General features: G+C 47.1%; 1 protein-coding gene across 1 annotated transcript in view; it reads left to right on the forward strand.

Annotated features, from left to right (window-relative positions):
• ITGA9 (integrin subunit alpha 9) overlaps window positions 1-14,987 on the forward strand; it is a 227,994-nt gene that overhangs the window by 134,617 nt on the left and 78,390 nt on the right. Inside the window, exon 18 of the mRNA XM_081160497.1 lies at window positions 13,045-13,195. Coding sequence (XP_081016623.1) covers window positions 13,045-13,195 — 151 coding nt within the window. The remainder of the gene's footprint in view (window positions 1-13,044; window positions 13,196-14,987) is intronic.

Consider the following 14,987-nt stretch of genomic DNA (forward strand, 5'->3'; position numbering starts at 1 on the left):
ACTGGCCCCGAATCACTTAGCCACACTTCAGAGAATGGTTTCCTTTCCAGACAGTTCCTTCTGAGAGATTGTTTTAGCCTTGGGGCCAGAAAGCCCTTCCATATGATTTATTACCATTTCTCAAAAATCCTCATCTGTCCTGATAGTTATTCTCTGAAATGCATACTCTGTCCCTTATTTGTATCTGTGAAAATTAAGTGTGGGCGGAATGAAAAAAATATCCCCCTCATGAACCAGTCACCACACTAGGACACTCATGATGATAAATGCGTTATTCATCAAAGGAAAGTAATACGGAGATTCTTTATCTTTTGTTTGCATTTATTGGGTGAAAGGTGATGTAATCCCCCCAACACACACACACAAATACTCCTCCAAACCACTTAAATATTAATTAGCATTACTTTTAGTTAGGACCAAGAGTGGTAGATTAAAGTATCACATGTTTTGCCAAGCTTAGAAAATTACTTCAACCTGATGAAGTGGATCTGGGAAATTTTTAACTTAGTAGGAAGGACCTCTTGGGATTATTAAAGAAACCAAATCTAAAGAAGGTTCATAAATTATCGGGTCATTACTTTTAGTTTTAAATAGGTCTTCCAAAAAGTGTTTTAGGGGAAAAACTAACAGGAAACAAAATATATGGATTTGTTTTGTCTTGAGGCAGACTGTAAATGTGGGCCATTTAGTTTGGATTATGGATAAGTTCATGTGGTGGGGAAATGCTCACTGTTCCAAGGTTAAATATTAGGTGAGGAAAGTCCCGACGTTCTTGCTGCCCAGTAATGGATGGTGAAATCTCTCTCTGTTGATTGTGCTTCTCATATATCAAGATGTAAAGCCCAAGGCTCATGATCAGTAAGGTACCTTATGGCTAAAGCTGCCTCTACTTCCACAGCTTTGCCTCTTAAGCCTGTTGGTCTGAACCATTTTGGCTCTGTGGGCCCAGTAATCAATAATGTATCAGCTAGCCGTAGCCACAAAACATGCTGTGTAACAAACCACCTCAAAACTCAGTGGTTTGAAACAGCAGTCACTTAGTCTCAAGGTCTGTGGGTCAGCTGAGGGTTGGCTGGATTCAGCTGGATCTTAGATTCAACATGCATCTGCAGTTCAACAGACGGTGGGTTGATCGCAGCCAGATGCGGGCAACCCAGTTCGGCTCTGCCTCATGTGTCTTTCACTGTCCTGCTGGAACCAGTGGGCTAGCCTGGGCATTTTCTCCTGCTATGGCAACAATCCTAGAGGACAAGCAGGAACATTCAGGAACTCTTGAGGCCTAGGCTCAGAACTGTGCATTCTTACTTCAGCCTATTCTATTGGTTACAACAAGTCCATGGCCAAACTCATAGTCAAGGGACAGGAAAATATGCTCTAACCAAAATATGCTCTCCTTTTCAGTGAGAGGAACTCACTGAAAGGCACAGTCAAGGGCCCAAGTATAGAAGGGATGGAGAATTGGGACCAATAATGCTGTCTACCCTACCACATAAGGAAAACTGTTCAGTGCTTAAGAGAGGTGGGTGTGTCATTACAGGGCCATGGAAGCAGCTTCCAAGAAGAGGAATTAAGGGGAACAAGGAGGATCCAGGCATTCTGGGCAGAGGGAAAATGTGAGCAGAGCAATGGAGGTGTGGAGAGCAGGGTTCCCATGAAGACCTTCAGGGTCTGGAGGTGGTCAGGAGAACATAGTGAGAGAGGAGGAGATTGGAGGCTGGGGGAGAGAGAGGGAGGGGGGAGAAAAAAAGGAGGGGAGGGACGGAGGGGAAGAGAGAGAAGGAGAGGCTGGCATGGGTCACTTGGTCTTCGATTCCACGCGGTGAAAGTACGTTCCATCCGGAGTTCTGAGTCAACTACTCTCTCCATCCATCTTAGTTCCTGTATCCCTGGCTAAGGACCACAGAGTGGCCTTTGTCTCGGTGCAGGAGCACTCTCGGCAGGGCTGGACTTAGGAGAGATGTGTTGATCTCCACCATGGTGCCTCCACAAGGGCTTCTCGAGGGCCATTTGGACACAATTTTTGCCTTTCATGCTGTCTCTAGAACCCAGCTCTCACGTTAGCTGTGACTTACTGTACTGAAAAGTTGAAGCAAAGGGGCAGCAGAGAAAGATCCCTCCAATGACTGGGTGGACGGTGCAGTGCAAGGTATTGTGCTGGAAGCAGCCAAGTTCCCACCAGGCTGAGGAGCCGTTGTCTTGAGAAGACAGAGGGAAAGACATCCGGGATGATCGAGTCACCTAGAGTGGCCGGGGATCGAGCCAGGAAATTCTGTCTATGACTGAGACTCATGGATGTTTTTATTTTTTTCTCCAGAGAGCATAAATCCTGGCAGGCCTGTTGTCTCCTAAAACAATCAACTCTTCAATTAAAAGCCCACAATCAGGAATGGTCTTGAGCCTAGTTCCAAAACACGCCATTTCCAAAAATGTCCAGGGATGGAGATGAAGCCGTATAGTTTCCGTTAAACAGGACTGAGCATTCCATTTGGAAAATGATGCAACTATGTCTTGTTTTGTCTGTCGGAATACTCGCAGTACCTAAGAATGCATCACATGTGATTAGGTTAAAGAAAAAGAAATATAGACTATGGCAGTGGAGCTAAAAAAAATATTTTTTGATGCCTCCCATAGGAGACCAGTGGAACATTTCAGTGCCTCTGGCTAGCCAACTCCAATAATGAAAGCACTCTTAAGGGTAGTGAAAAGACACAGTAGAATATTTATGAAGTTAGAAGAACCATCTAGTGGCCACATATACTGCTCCTACGGTTATAGCCTTACTAATGCTATTATCGCGGTCAGGGTGAGGGAGTCGAGTGAATTTCCCAGAACCCTTGGCTGGGAGATGGGTAGCTTTAGCCACGAGAGACCAGCCTTTGAGAGGAGGATCATTGCACCCAGAGAGCTATTTAGAGTGTAAAACAAATTGTTCTTCTCAAAAAATGGCAACGTGGCCAGAAGCATTAACTGCACAGTATGGGGTAGAAGTAAAGTTGTCTTGTTTAATGAAAGGGAAGAGAGCCCTGTTTATTGAGCACCTACAGGCACTAGGTACTCTATATAAAGTCCTCAGTGTACATAAACACACTGTAGTGTGTCTTACCAGCAGTGCAACGTTGGACAAGCTGCTTAACGTCTCTGGGCCTCTGTTTCCTCATCTGTAAAATGGGAGACATAAGAACAACCTCTTGTAAAGTTATTTTGGGTGTTTAATGAATTAAAATATATTTAAATGCTTCTAAAAGTGCTTGACATATGGTAAGCACTCAGTAGATGAGAGCGAACATCATTTCATTCAGTCCTCTCAACAACACTGAGAAGTACTGAAGGAAAGAAGGAAGGTGGGTGGGAACTGATCAGAAACCTGGAAAACTTTTGTCCTTGCCAGAATATTAGCCATACAATTTATTTATTTCTTCACTTCTTTACTTTTTGCCCCAGATCTGGAAAAAAAATGCAAAAGAAGTTTGTTGATTGGGGGCAGCTGGCTTTTGTTGTTGCTACACCTGCTTTCTCAAAGACTCTCAGATGAGTTTATTCTGGAATTTCCAACAAGAGTATTAACATCACCTTTTGACACCAAGACTTCTTCCCATTAACTTCCTGGGAATGCTTTCTTTCCACATTTTGCCAAACACCCAACACTCCCCCACTGCACTTGTCTGCATTTTATTACTTTTCCCCGTCTTTACCAGGCCTAGCCACGTATTGCCCACATGTCGAAGGGCATTTGGCTCTCGAGCAAGCCCAGGATCCAAGTACAGGGCTGGGAGCTTTGTTCCCATTTTCCTGAGGACAGCAGATGAGGGATGTGTCCACAGCACATCCGAGGCAGAGAGGATAGACCTCTGACCCCTCCATCATCCTGGGAGGGACCGGGGTGGAGCTGGGCCACACAGCTGTGTTTCTTTGGAGCCCTGGCTCCAGCTCAGCCCAGGGAGGAGCACAAATGCTGACTCTGTGGCTCTGAGACACCCCTCCATTGTCCTCCACAGTAACTCAGGCAGGATAGAAACAAGCCCAGCTCACAGGATCTTTGTGGTTGGTGGTTTCGTGTATGTACTTGGACCCATGTCATTTCAGCTATAGAACAGGAAGCTGACAGGCAGGGATTGGAGTCACTTATCTGAGCTCAAAAGGGAAGTTAAATGGCAATGGCAGGAAAAACACCTGCCGGCAGGTTCCTGAGTCCAAATCCAATGTTTCCGTGGTCTCTGTCTTTAAATAGCTGTGGCAGCCCTGGCTGGTGTGGCTCTGTTGGGTCTCGTCCTGTGTACCAAAAGGTTGTCAGTTTGATTTCTGGTCAAAGCTCATGCCCGGGCTGCGGGCTCGATCCTGTAGGAGACATGCAGGAGGCAGCTGATCAATGTCTCTCTCTCACATCAATGTTTCTCTCTTTTCCCCCTCCCTTCCTCTCTCTCTCTCTAAAAGATCAATTAAAAAAAATCTTTAAAAACAAACAAACAGATGATAGATAGATAGATAGATAGATAAATAAATAGATAGCTGTGGCAACTTTGGGAACCTGGCCTGTCTCTCATTCCCACTGTGATGTGCTGCTGTCCAATTTAGGAAATTCCTTCCTACCTCAGGGATGATCTGATTTCCTAAATGGCTTACTGGCCTCAACGTGAGGATAGGGACAGTGGGCCATCACCATGGGAACTGACCTTTCTCCCTTGGGGAGTTAAATTCATTTTCAGGGCTTCCCTCCAATACATGAGCCGCAGAAATCTATCCCAACCAATTCTGGATTTCGAGGACAGCCCTCCTGTTCGGCAGACACCGATGGAGATTTTCCATCTGGAGGGTGAGAGGATGGGGAATCCATTGACGAGCATGGAAGGTGGGCTGAGCGGTAACCATGGCAGCCACGCAAGCAGCTGGGAACATGCTCCTAGCTGGCCTCCCTCCCAAGCGACCTGGGAAGTCTGGGTCTACCTCACGGGTGTACCTAATAAAATTTTATTTGGTAGTATTTTCCTTGGCTTCCAAATGTAGCCAACCATTGGAGGCTCCATTCACTGGACGTTCAGCCCAAGAAAAGGACCTGCCCAGAGAGCGGAGCAGCTCCATTCCGCTCTACTCTCAAGTTGAGAGCAGGCAGGGAGCCAGGTGCTGTGTCCTCGCTGAGATCTTCAGTTTATTCTGTGTGACTGTGTTGTTGGTCTCTGGCCACTAACTCTAGACTCAGCCGTCCCACCACAGACTCAGTTACTGTAAGAAAAGCCAAATCCCGAAGATGCACAGTGGTTTCGTTTTCCGAAGCAAATCTTCCTCCACGCGCATTTTCCTCCTGTGCACACACCCTCGTTAGCTCCTCTCCCAAGTGTGTTCTGAGCCCCCTGACGTTACCTCGGGCTGATTGGAAGGCGGCCCTGCTGCTCTTCACAGATGAAAAGCCAAGGACAGCTGTGGCCGAGGAGGGACGGTCCCCAGTGGTTACTGGTCCCTCCCCCCACAGCCAAAGGTGACAGACTCGGGAAAAACATGAACCACCCGAAAGTCACAGTTCATTGCTGTTGCCGTGAGAGGGGAGGTACCACTAAAGAACTTCTGGGCTTCAGGAGCCTTCGTCCCTGACAATGCCAGGTGACCTTGATCCAAAAATGACGAGGCTGGGTGGATGCTGGTGCCCCGCCCCGCTCCCTTTGCTGTGCAGGTGCCAGGTTCCCAGCTGTGTAAGCGTTGGCTGCTGAGGGCTTGCAGCTGTTCCACCTCTGGCCTGGAGAATGGCCCTCACCCTGGGAGGTTACACCCGCCTGGGGCAGCCCTCAGCCAATGACCGACTGATTTGGGTACCAAAAGCCCCCCCCTTTGTGTCAAGTGAGGGTAATTCCATGCAGTGGTTTCTGCTCCAGAGCCCTGGTGTCAATCAGGCCAAGTAGACTCTGCCCAAGACCACAGCCTTGAGCACCTTCTCCCCCATTGCCCCAGTGGCTGCTCATCTCACAGGAAAAAATGATTCCAAATCCAGGGAGGCTCGTCATTTCACTACGTGTTATTGTCTGTGACCATTTACGTCCCCTATTTGGTTCTTGAGCTAGAATCAGGGTCAGAGGACCACGGTGGCCATGCTGACCTGGTTCTCTTGAGTTGCCTGACCTGCCAGCTTCTGGGAAGTGCACATCCACTCGTCGCATTGTGAGTGTGTAGTGAGTGGCCGGGTTGAACGGGCGGCTTATGTATGACATCAGGTGGCGCCCTGCCATTGCTCGGTGAAGCCATACATCACTGCACACCATCCCTGTCTCATGACGTCAGACGGCTGAGCAGCTCACAGACCTTGGGAATTCCTCTGCCCCCCCCGAGTATTCTCTGCCTTTAATCCAGTTTTCCAGCGAGTGAACCTCGCTGATCTGTTCCAGATGCCCGAAGATTTAGTGATTCCGGAAACTGCTCCTAAAGCAAAGGCTGATGAGGATTGGAATTCCTCTGCTAGCTGGGAACCAGCAGTTCTTTTCACAGTTAAACAGATGGGGCAGGAGGAAGGAGCCTAAGCTGCTTGGAGGGCCAGGGACGGCCCTCTGGCTTCTCATGTTTGCCTCATTAGGAAGGGGATGGCCTTTGAAGCAAGCGCTGATTCTGTCCCTGCATCAGTTATTAAATGAGCCAGAGCTAGGGCCAGATTAATGCGAGTGAAGTCAGCGAGGATATTAGGCACGTTACTTTTTTAAAGTAACATATGTTAATTATCTGCATGTTGCTAGGGAAACCACTATTTTGGCTCAGATCACCTTAGTAAATGCTTTTCTCTCTTGATGATTATAAAACTGGCCCAGGTGGGTACATAGCAGGGAGATCGGGGTATTTCTGGCTGCATGTAAGTGGTTTTCCAACCAGAAATCCAGTCCCAGGCATCATTTCCCTGCCCCACTATAAACTTTAATTGACATGCCTTACAGAGGTGCCTCAGGATTCCTATCCGGAGTTAATAACCATGTGGGTCTGTGTTGCATGATTAGAAGGGATTTATAAAGCACTGTGCGAGGTGAAGCCCATCTCCAACTGTAGGGCCTAATCACCCACTGTTGGAAAACATTAAAACCTACATCCATACACACATACAATTCACTTACTGGGTTAGGCAGTATTGAAGGATATGAACAATATAAATATTAAAACTACTTAAAATTGCAGATTTAAAACAAAAGCAGAAATGAATCAATGTAAACTGTTGCTATTTAGATTTTTTTAAGTGTATTTGAAAGTAGAGCAATATCCAGTAGATGCCGGTGGAGGTCTGGGACAAGCCATGCCAGCACATCAGCCCAGGGATTCAGCTGAAGTCCGACCAGTCGCGGGGAGGAGTGTGTGCAGGGAAACCAAAGGCAGGAGGGGAAGCCGAGTGGAAGCAGAGGTAGGGCAGGAACACCTGAGAAGCAGGCTGGTCCCAGATGTGGCCCTGAGTGTTGAACGAAGGGAAACATACTGTAGGGTGTGAAATGAGAGGATCCTGAGCAAGTCAGCGTGAGGGCCACCTGATGGTGTAGAGCACCGGGTGGCTCAGGGCTGAGGCCGTAAACCGCAGGGGCTGCCTGAGGCCTGGGTTTATGTGGGGCCGTGGGAATGACTACAGGACAAGGCTAAGACTGGGCAGAAGTAACAACTCCCGTCACTCTAGAGTACATTAAAAGCTAAAATAAGATTAGATTTGCTTTTTTATATATATTTAGTATTACACCTTTTGGTACAATATCCTTTTTGGACATGTTTTGCTGCTCTTATTTTTAAATGAAAAAATGTTTTTATAATAAAAATAAGTGAGGTTTATTTGCACAGTGTACAACTTTGGGCATCAGATTTTGGTGAACTCAAAATTACTTTGTGGGGAAGTAAAGCACACATGTGGTACACTTTTTCATTTGTGCCATTTCTCAGTTTTCATTACATTCTTATGAGCAAGTGAGTTTTAGAGGCTAAATAGTATCAATTTTATTTTTACCCCCTTTTTTTTAATTTTCTCTACACCTCTACTTTGCAAGTAACATGAGCAAATATGTACCATTGAAGATTAAGCACCAATCACACATATTATATTGTGAGAAGCAAAATACATAGTATTTACTGAGAGTCTTGAAAAGTCTTGACCAATAGAAATATAACGCAAACCATATAGGCGATTTAAAATTTTCTGGTAGCCACCCTGAAAAATTAAAAGTGAAACTTGTAAAACAAATCGTATTTAAGATAGCCAAAAATCATTTAAACGTAATTAATACTAAAACAACAATTGAGATTTTTTTAATATCCTTTTTTATTGTGCTAAGCCTTAGAAATCCGATGTGTATTCTACACTTAAGGCAGACCTGCCACATTTCGAGTGCGCGGCGCCATATGCGACTGGTAGCTGTCATGTTGGACAGCCCAGCCTTGGAGCCGAAACAGGGACTTCAGTGTCGTTTTCCCCAGTGGGCGAGGGAGCTGAGGTCATCATGCACCGGTTGCCATCCGTCATTAGCTGAGGGCTGCCACTGGGCTGGCGGGGGCTTGATTCTCTGGCACTTTGGTGGCCTGCAGAGAGAAGTCCTTCAGCAAAAGATGGGGATTGAGTTGCAGCCTGTGCAGGTTACAGTGATAAGACCCACGGGGATGGGTAGAGCCACCCGTAGCCTACTACGTTTTATAATGCCCTCACTCCAGTGCCTTGTTATTTATTAACAAGTCACATTCAGCACCCCTGGCATTGGTGACTCAAGGTCACTGGCCTCAGAGGATCAACTCCAAACTCTGACATTTCAAGTCCATGGGAACCTGGATGCATCCTACGCATTCTCCTGGCCTCCCACTGATCTTACTGCAAGGATGTCCGTCCCCTGCTCCTTTCCACATTATAGGAAGACATCAGACGAGCAACTGTGGTTTTATGGGGTTTTTCACGTTTGTAAGTTTAAGCTCTAATAGTGGAAAAACTGATAGTTGCCAACAAAGCACCGAGGAGATTGCCCAACAGGGGTGCTGAAGGTGTCTGGAACCATCCTGAATGCCTCCATCAAAGTCAAGGAAAATTAGTTCTTAAACACCATTAAGCTACTTTAGTTTCTTCCCTTAGCATCTTCACAAAACACTGTCTGTATAAAATTGTTCCCGTGATGGTAGAAGGGGGAGAATTCAGTTTAGTGCCCTAGTAGTTCAGCACATGGTGACTGAGCCGGGATTGCACTGCCTTTTCCAACAAGAACCTTCGAGGGGCACGCACGCTTCATGGAACGTGCTGAGCGAGGTCACAGAACAGATCCTTCAGTGACCCTCCGGCACCACGCAGCCACCAAGATGGCAGCAGTAACAGCTGACATTGGGAGTACTGAGTGGATTGTGCCAGACTTCAATGTAAACCCAACATTTTCAAAAACAGCTGCTGTGACATGTATTAGGACAGTGAGAGTTGTTATTTTTTATAGCAAATGAGCAATACGTTTCCAGCAGGCTGCAGATGTGGTGAGATAAGCTCTCTAGAAACTGTACAGTTGGTTCTCATGTTGACTATTAATAATGCCTCTCTTATCAAAGAACATCAGAGCAGTAGGTGTTCAGAGTAACATGACCCACTCAAAAGACTGTACAAGCAAATTAAAATTAATGGGCCATTTTTTCAGGGAATAAAATTCCTTGGAAATTAGAAAGCTTGTTCTTTACTTCATAAGTAAGCACCCAGGGAATATTTGGCACTATAACCTTATGCCTGGTCATTTTACTTTTCAACAGTCCTGTCAGAGGTCAGTCTTTGTGGAGTCTTGTTCTTTTCAGATGCCATGAAAAGATATTTCTTGCCAAAGCCCTTCCTGACTGTGATGGAATTTATGTAAGAGCTGTGGCTCAGACGGCCTTCATGCCAGGGGAAGTTTGGCACTAACTTCAGCCCAGCCCCCAGATAGCTGCGTGACCCGGATCAAAGAGCATTTCCCTCTTGGGGGGCTCAGGGTCTTCACCTGTAAAATGCAAAGGTTGAGTTGATGATCTCTTATAGGATGGTGTGCATGTTCATTCATTCCACAAGGGTTTGTTGAGCACCTACTGTGCGCCAGGCACAACTCTATCACTGGGATTTCAGTGATGAGCAAAACCAGACAGGGGCCCTTGCCCCCTGGTGCTTAGATCCTAATGGGAGAGAGACAGCTCTTAATCAAATATCTGCACAAATAAATGTGTCATCACAACATTGGTAAGTAAGTGATGTGCAGGGTGGTGGAGCACGTGGGGCTGGAAGAGCTCATAACTGGGGGCATTTATTTCACCCAGGAGGGAGGTCACACCCGGGTGTGGCAGGTGAGGGGCTGGAGAACATGGGCTGCGATGGCAAAGAGTGGGCTTTGAAGACCTAGGAGGCACTGAGTTCTGAGCCCAGCACAACTCCTATCTCTGCATCTCAATTTCCTCATCTCTAAAAATGGAACAAACATCAGGAACCTTTCACAGTGTCGTAAGGTTTCAGAAGGATGACATGTTTGAAAGTACCCAGCACCAGGCAAATTACATTACATCTCATTTCTAAGAATAGCTTTGGAAACAGAGATGTTCTGTTTTAAACATGGGGGTTTTAGCTGTGGAGGAGTGACACAGCTTCGAGTCACTTTTTAAAAAAGTCTGAGTTCACGGTCTGCCCTGGAAGGTGCCTGGCTTCCCTCAGTCACTGAGCCATGTTTGAGTCACATGTTTGAGACCCTGGGGAGGACCTTGCTGCATGATTAAGTGACAAGGGTCTAAGCTTTGGGGCTAGCGGAAGGTTAGACAACCCTGCCCTGGTCCAAGGTGGCTGATCATGGACAACAAAACTGGAATAATAAGGAGGTACCCCTGCCCATGGTCCTGCGCTTTTTTATGCTCCCTCTCTATTTAATATCCCATTTGGAACCTGTGGATATTCTCTGAGGTGACTAGGCTACTTGTGAGTGCTTAAGCAACTCCTTCTCGAGATAAAGCAAGGTTAGCACTCTCTCTGTCATAACTCCTCAAGGCCTCAGGATTGCTCCTTTAATCTTACAAAAGCAAACAAGAGGACAGAAATAACCAGTCAATTGTTTAAAATTAAAATGGCCAACAATAATAAATAATTGCCACATAGCTTGAGGTCAGGGTCATAATTTATTGGAGGCCAGTCAAGAATTTGAAACTTTCCTCTAAGTTAATTTTTCACATCTTGTTTGGATCCTTAGAGCTCTTGCTTCCAACAATGAGACCATCAGATCTCTCCTTGCACATGGTCTTCTTGTTGACGTGCCAGGCATGCAGGAATGTGAGGTTCTCTCTTCGTGGTTGGGTAATGAGGATTCCTTCCCCCCAAATCTGTATTTCAAAATATTTGAGCCTACTGAGATTTTGGATAGTTCTCTTATCTTTCATGCTCTACTAGCTGTGTCAGTGGTTGCAAACAACAACAACTGTATGCTGGATAATTTAAATAGAAAAGGAGCCCTGACTGGTGTGGTTCAGTTGGTTGAGCGTCATTTCATGCACCAAAAGGTTGCCGGTTCAATTCCAGGTCAGGGCACATGCCCGGGGTTGCAGGCTCAATCCCCAGTAGGGGGCATGGAGGAGGCAGCCAATCAGTGTTTCTCTCTCCCTCCTTCTCCCTTCCTCTCCCTCTAAAATTAATAAAAACATACTTTAAAAAGAAACAGAAAAGGAATTTTTTGGAAGGATATGGGCTGGTTCAGAGCTTAGCTAGGAAAGCTGGAGAACCATCATCATTACAGGAAACAAAGGAGGTACAAGGCTTCGCCCAGGATGCCACCTCTGGGCTCCCAATCCTCAGTGGCCACCTCAGATGATCTCAGAGGGCCCTGGTGGCTTTGGGCAATTCTCAAAATTCATGACCGCAGTTCGGAGCATCTGCTCACCACACTGAGGCCACTTGACCCACCCTTAGATCACAGGACTGCACTTAACTGGCCACACCTTGGCAGCCAACCCTAACCCTTTCTTCTGCTGTGCCCCTCCCACTGATCTTGAGGTTTCTCCCACACAGGAAGGTGTCAGGATGCTGAGTGGCCAAAAAGATCAACTGTTCATTACACAGACCCCCATATGCTTGACCACACTTTCTGTCCACTGGTTGGCCAATCAAAGGTTGGTCACCCGTGTGAATTTATTTTGCCCAGTGCTCACATCACACACTGATCATCAGTCTCAGGCCTATCACCGCTTCATTCCCCTTCTCACCCTCCTTCTCTTCTCCACCCTGCTCCACCCATCCAGTGATGGACCAGCCACTCTCCACTCTCCTGGCTGCTGTTCCCCTCTTCTCCTCACCCCTCAAATACCCCTCCCCCCCACTTTCCAGTCCTTGACTCAGCTTTTATTTCATGTAAAATGGAAGCAATCATAAGGGAATCTCTCCTTGCTCCTAACACCCATCTGTTAATTCATCTGCCCCATATGTGCCTCTCTCTCACCTCATACCAGCTGAGGCAGCCCCTCCATTTGTTCAGGGGCCATCCAGCAATTGTCCCCTGTCATATATAAGCCTCCTTGCCAGTCTTTGGACATTCCAGGCACAACTGTTCCTTCGCTCGTTCCCGGATACCTTTGTATCTTGCCCCCTTCCTTCCTTTAGGTTTGCACTGAGAGGGCACCTCGTCAGTGAGGCTTCCCTGACCACCCCAGTTAGTGCTGCAACTACTCTCCCTCCAAGTCCGGCACTGCCAATCCTTCTACCCCTTGGCAAGTTATCTCCATAGCTCTTATCACAATCCGACCTGTGCGTTTGCTTCTCTGTGTCTGTGTTTTCTGTCTCCCTGAAGCTGCAAGAAGGAAAGAACTCTTGTAGAATATAAGCGTAGTATAATTTTCCAAGCTGGATGTATAAGATTTCATGTGATCCGCAGATCAGCCTAGTGAGATGGGCAGCACAGAAGAAACCGAGGCTCATGGGATCTAACCTAGGCCCCAGGTGGGCATGGCTGCTTCATGGGGTTCCTGGGACTTGTAGTTCCGATCCTCGTGGAGTTCCTGCCCCCCACCCTCAGCTCCCCCACGATGGCTCATGTTATATCAGTGAAAGCTGAAAGCTTCAGGGCATTAATTGCTGATAATTTTTCATTGCAGCATTGATGAGAAAACCCCCTATCTGGCTTTGGGGGCTGTGAAGAACATCTCCCTAAACATCTCCATCGCCAACCTCGGTGACGATGCCTATGATGCCAACGTGTCCTTCAACGTTTCCCGGGAGCTCTTCTTTATCAACATGTGGCAGAAGGTAAGGAGGGCACCCCGAAAGAGAGCGTTTGGTCCATCTCGTGCATTTTCTGACTTGCATCATAGCTCAGAATGTGCAGTGATTCTGCAAAGACTATTTTGTTACGTGGAGTGTCATTTGAGACTATTAGAATTTTTTTCCTCCTGGACTTAGAAAGTATGTTGGTACAGCCAGAGAGAAAACTATAAATACCTCGAATGTCGGAGCAGTGTCAGTGTCTCCCACCCTGTTGTCCCTTGTGGAACCCTCTCCATACAGTTTATGTCTGGTCTCTTCTCCGCGATGATGTGGCCACTGTCTCCAGCACGCGCGTGTTCAGAGAGCTTTAGTGTTGGGTCAGTAGTTGTGAAAAACCAGATAAGAGATGAGAAGGGATTGCAGCTGAGCGTGCTTGTTATCAGCACTTGATGATTTCATTCGAGGGTCATGTTCATCAGCCTACACTTCGGCATATTTATTTGTTCCTGACATATCTGAGGGAATTGAGGAAATTAAATGATCTCCATGAATTGAGTGAGCTTTTGAGAGAGAATTAATTTATTTGAATGAATTGGGGTTTAAATAGCATGACTCAGAAAGGAGAGAGGAGCTGGGAGTCTCTCCTGCCGTATAATCTGCCTCGATGGACCACCTTTGGGGAGAAAGGACAGGCCTTCTGGGTGGGCAGCAGGAGGAATGGGTGGGTTTGAACAGACCTTACTCCACCCCGTGGTTGCTGTAACTGTTGACAGCGGTTCTGATGGGAATTTTTGCGGCTTTTCAGAGCATTTATAGCCTTGAATCGCAGTTGCTCTAACTGTTGACAGCGGTTCTGATGGGAATTTTTGCAGCTTTTCAGAGCATTTATAGCCTTGAATCGCAGTGGCTTGATGTCCGTGTTAAAATGGAACAAAAATCACTTTCTGAGGAAAACGCTCACCCTGCCTACAGATGACCACTGGGTGTACCGTCAAACCCGCTGGCAGCCTTATTTCTGTTCAAGCACATGTCCTGTCAGACTCAGTAGTTCTGGCAGGGTTGTGCCAATCTTGCCCAGCTTAGGGGGCAACTGAAGCATACAGAGCCATCTAGCATGGCAGTGCTCCAAGAGCTTTCTCAGAGGTCACCTCAGACTCTGAGGTTGAGGAGCTCCAAGGTTGGGGGAGGCCCCCAAAATAATTAAGAAGGACTGCAGGAAGGGCATCCTTTCCATTCACCTTCTACGCCCTAGAAATTGGCCCTGGTCTAGGCCCTGCCCCAGCAAGAGAGGACCAAGGATCTGTAGGGTTTCAGCATCTCTGGCTACATACAGTGGGTGAAAGGCATGTCAGCAAGCAGTTAAGGCACAAGATGCCAGCTGCTCTACAGGTGCTGAGAAGGGGCTTGGAAGCACAGATGTGACAAGGTGAAGCAAGTCATTACTGCAACTGATAGTCTTGGGTTGGCCTAAATCCTTAGATAAAGGCTGAGGGTAGATGGATGGGTCTCTGAAAAGTTGGTGTCAGCTAGTGTCAGCATTGCAGAGCTAAGGTGGGTGGGTGGGGTGGGTCAGTCTATCTGGGCAGTGAAGGGGAGAGCTGGGCTGGTACAGGGGTGAGAGGGCAGAGGAGAGGAATCCAGCAAGATGGAAAGGGGCTGCCCATGCGGGACAAAGGGCCAGGAACGTTCCTATGGGGGGTGACCTCAGGACATTTTAGGAACACTGACGCCTGCTGTCCTGTGCTGAAGTTGCTTGTCTGTTAGGAATCCTGCATTCTTGGATGTCTCACATGACCGAGAGAGAGAAATTCAGAGACGGGGCTGGGTTCATTAG

This window comes from Miniopterus schreibersii (assembly GCF_964146895.1).
Source record: "Miniopterus schreibersii genome assembly, chromosome: 15".
Classification (NCBI taxonomy): domain Eukaryota; kingdom Metazoa; phylum Chordata; class Mammalia; order Chiroptera; family Miniopteridae; genus Miniopterus; species Miniopterus schreibersii.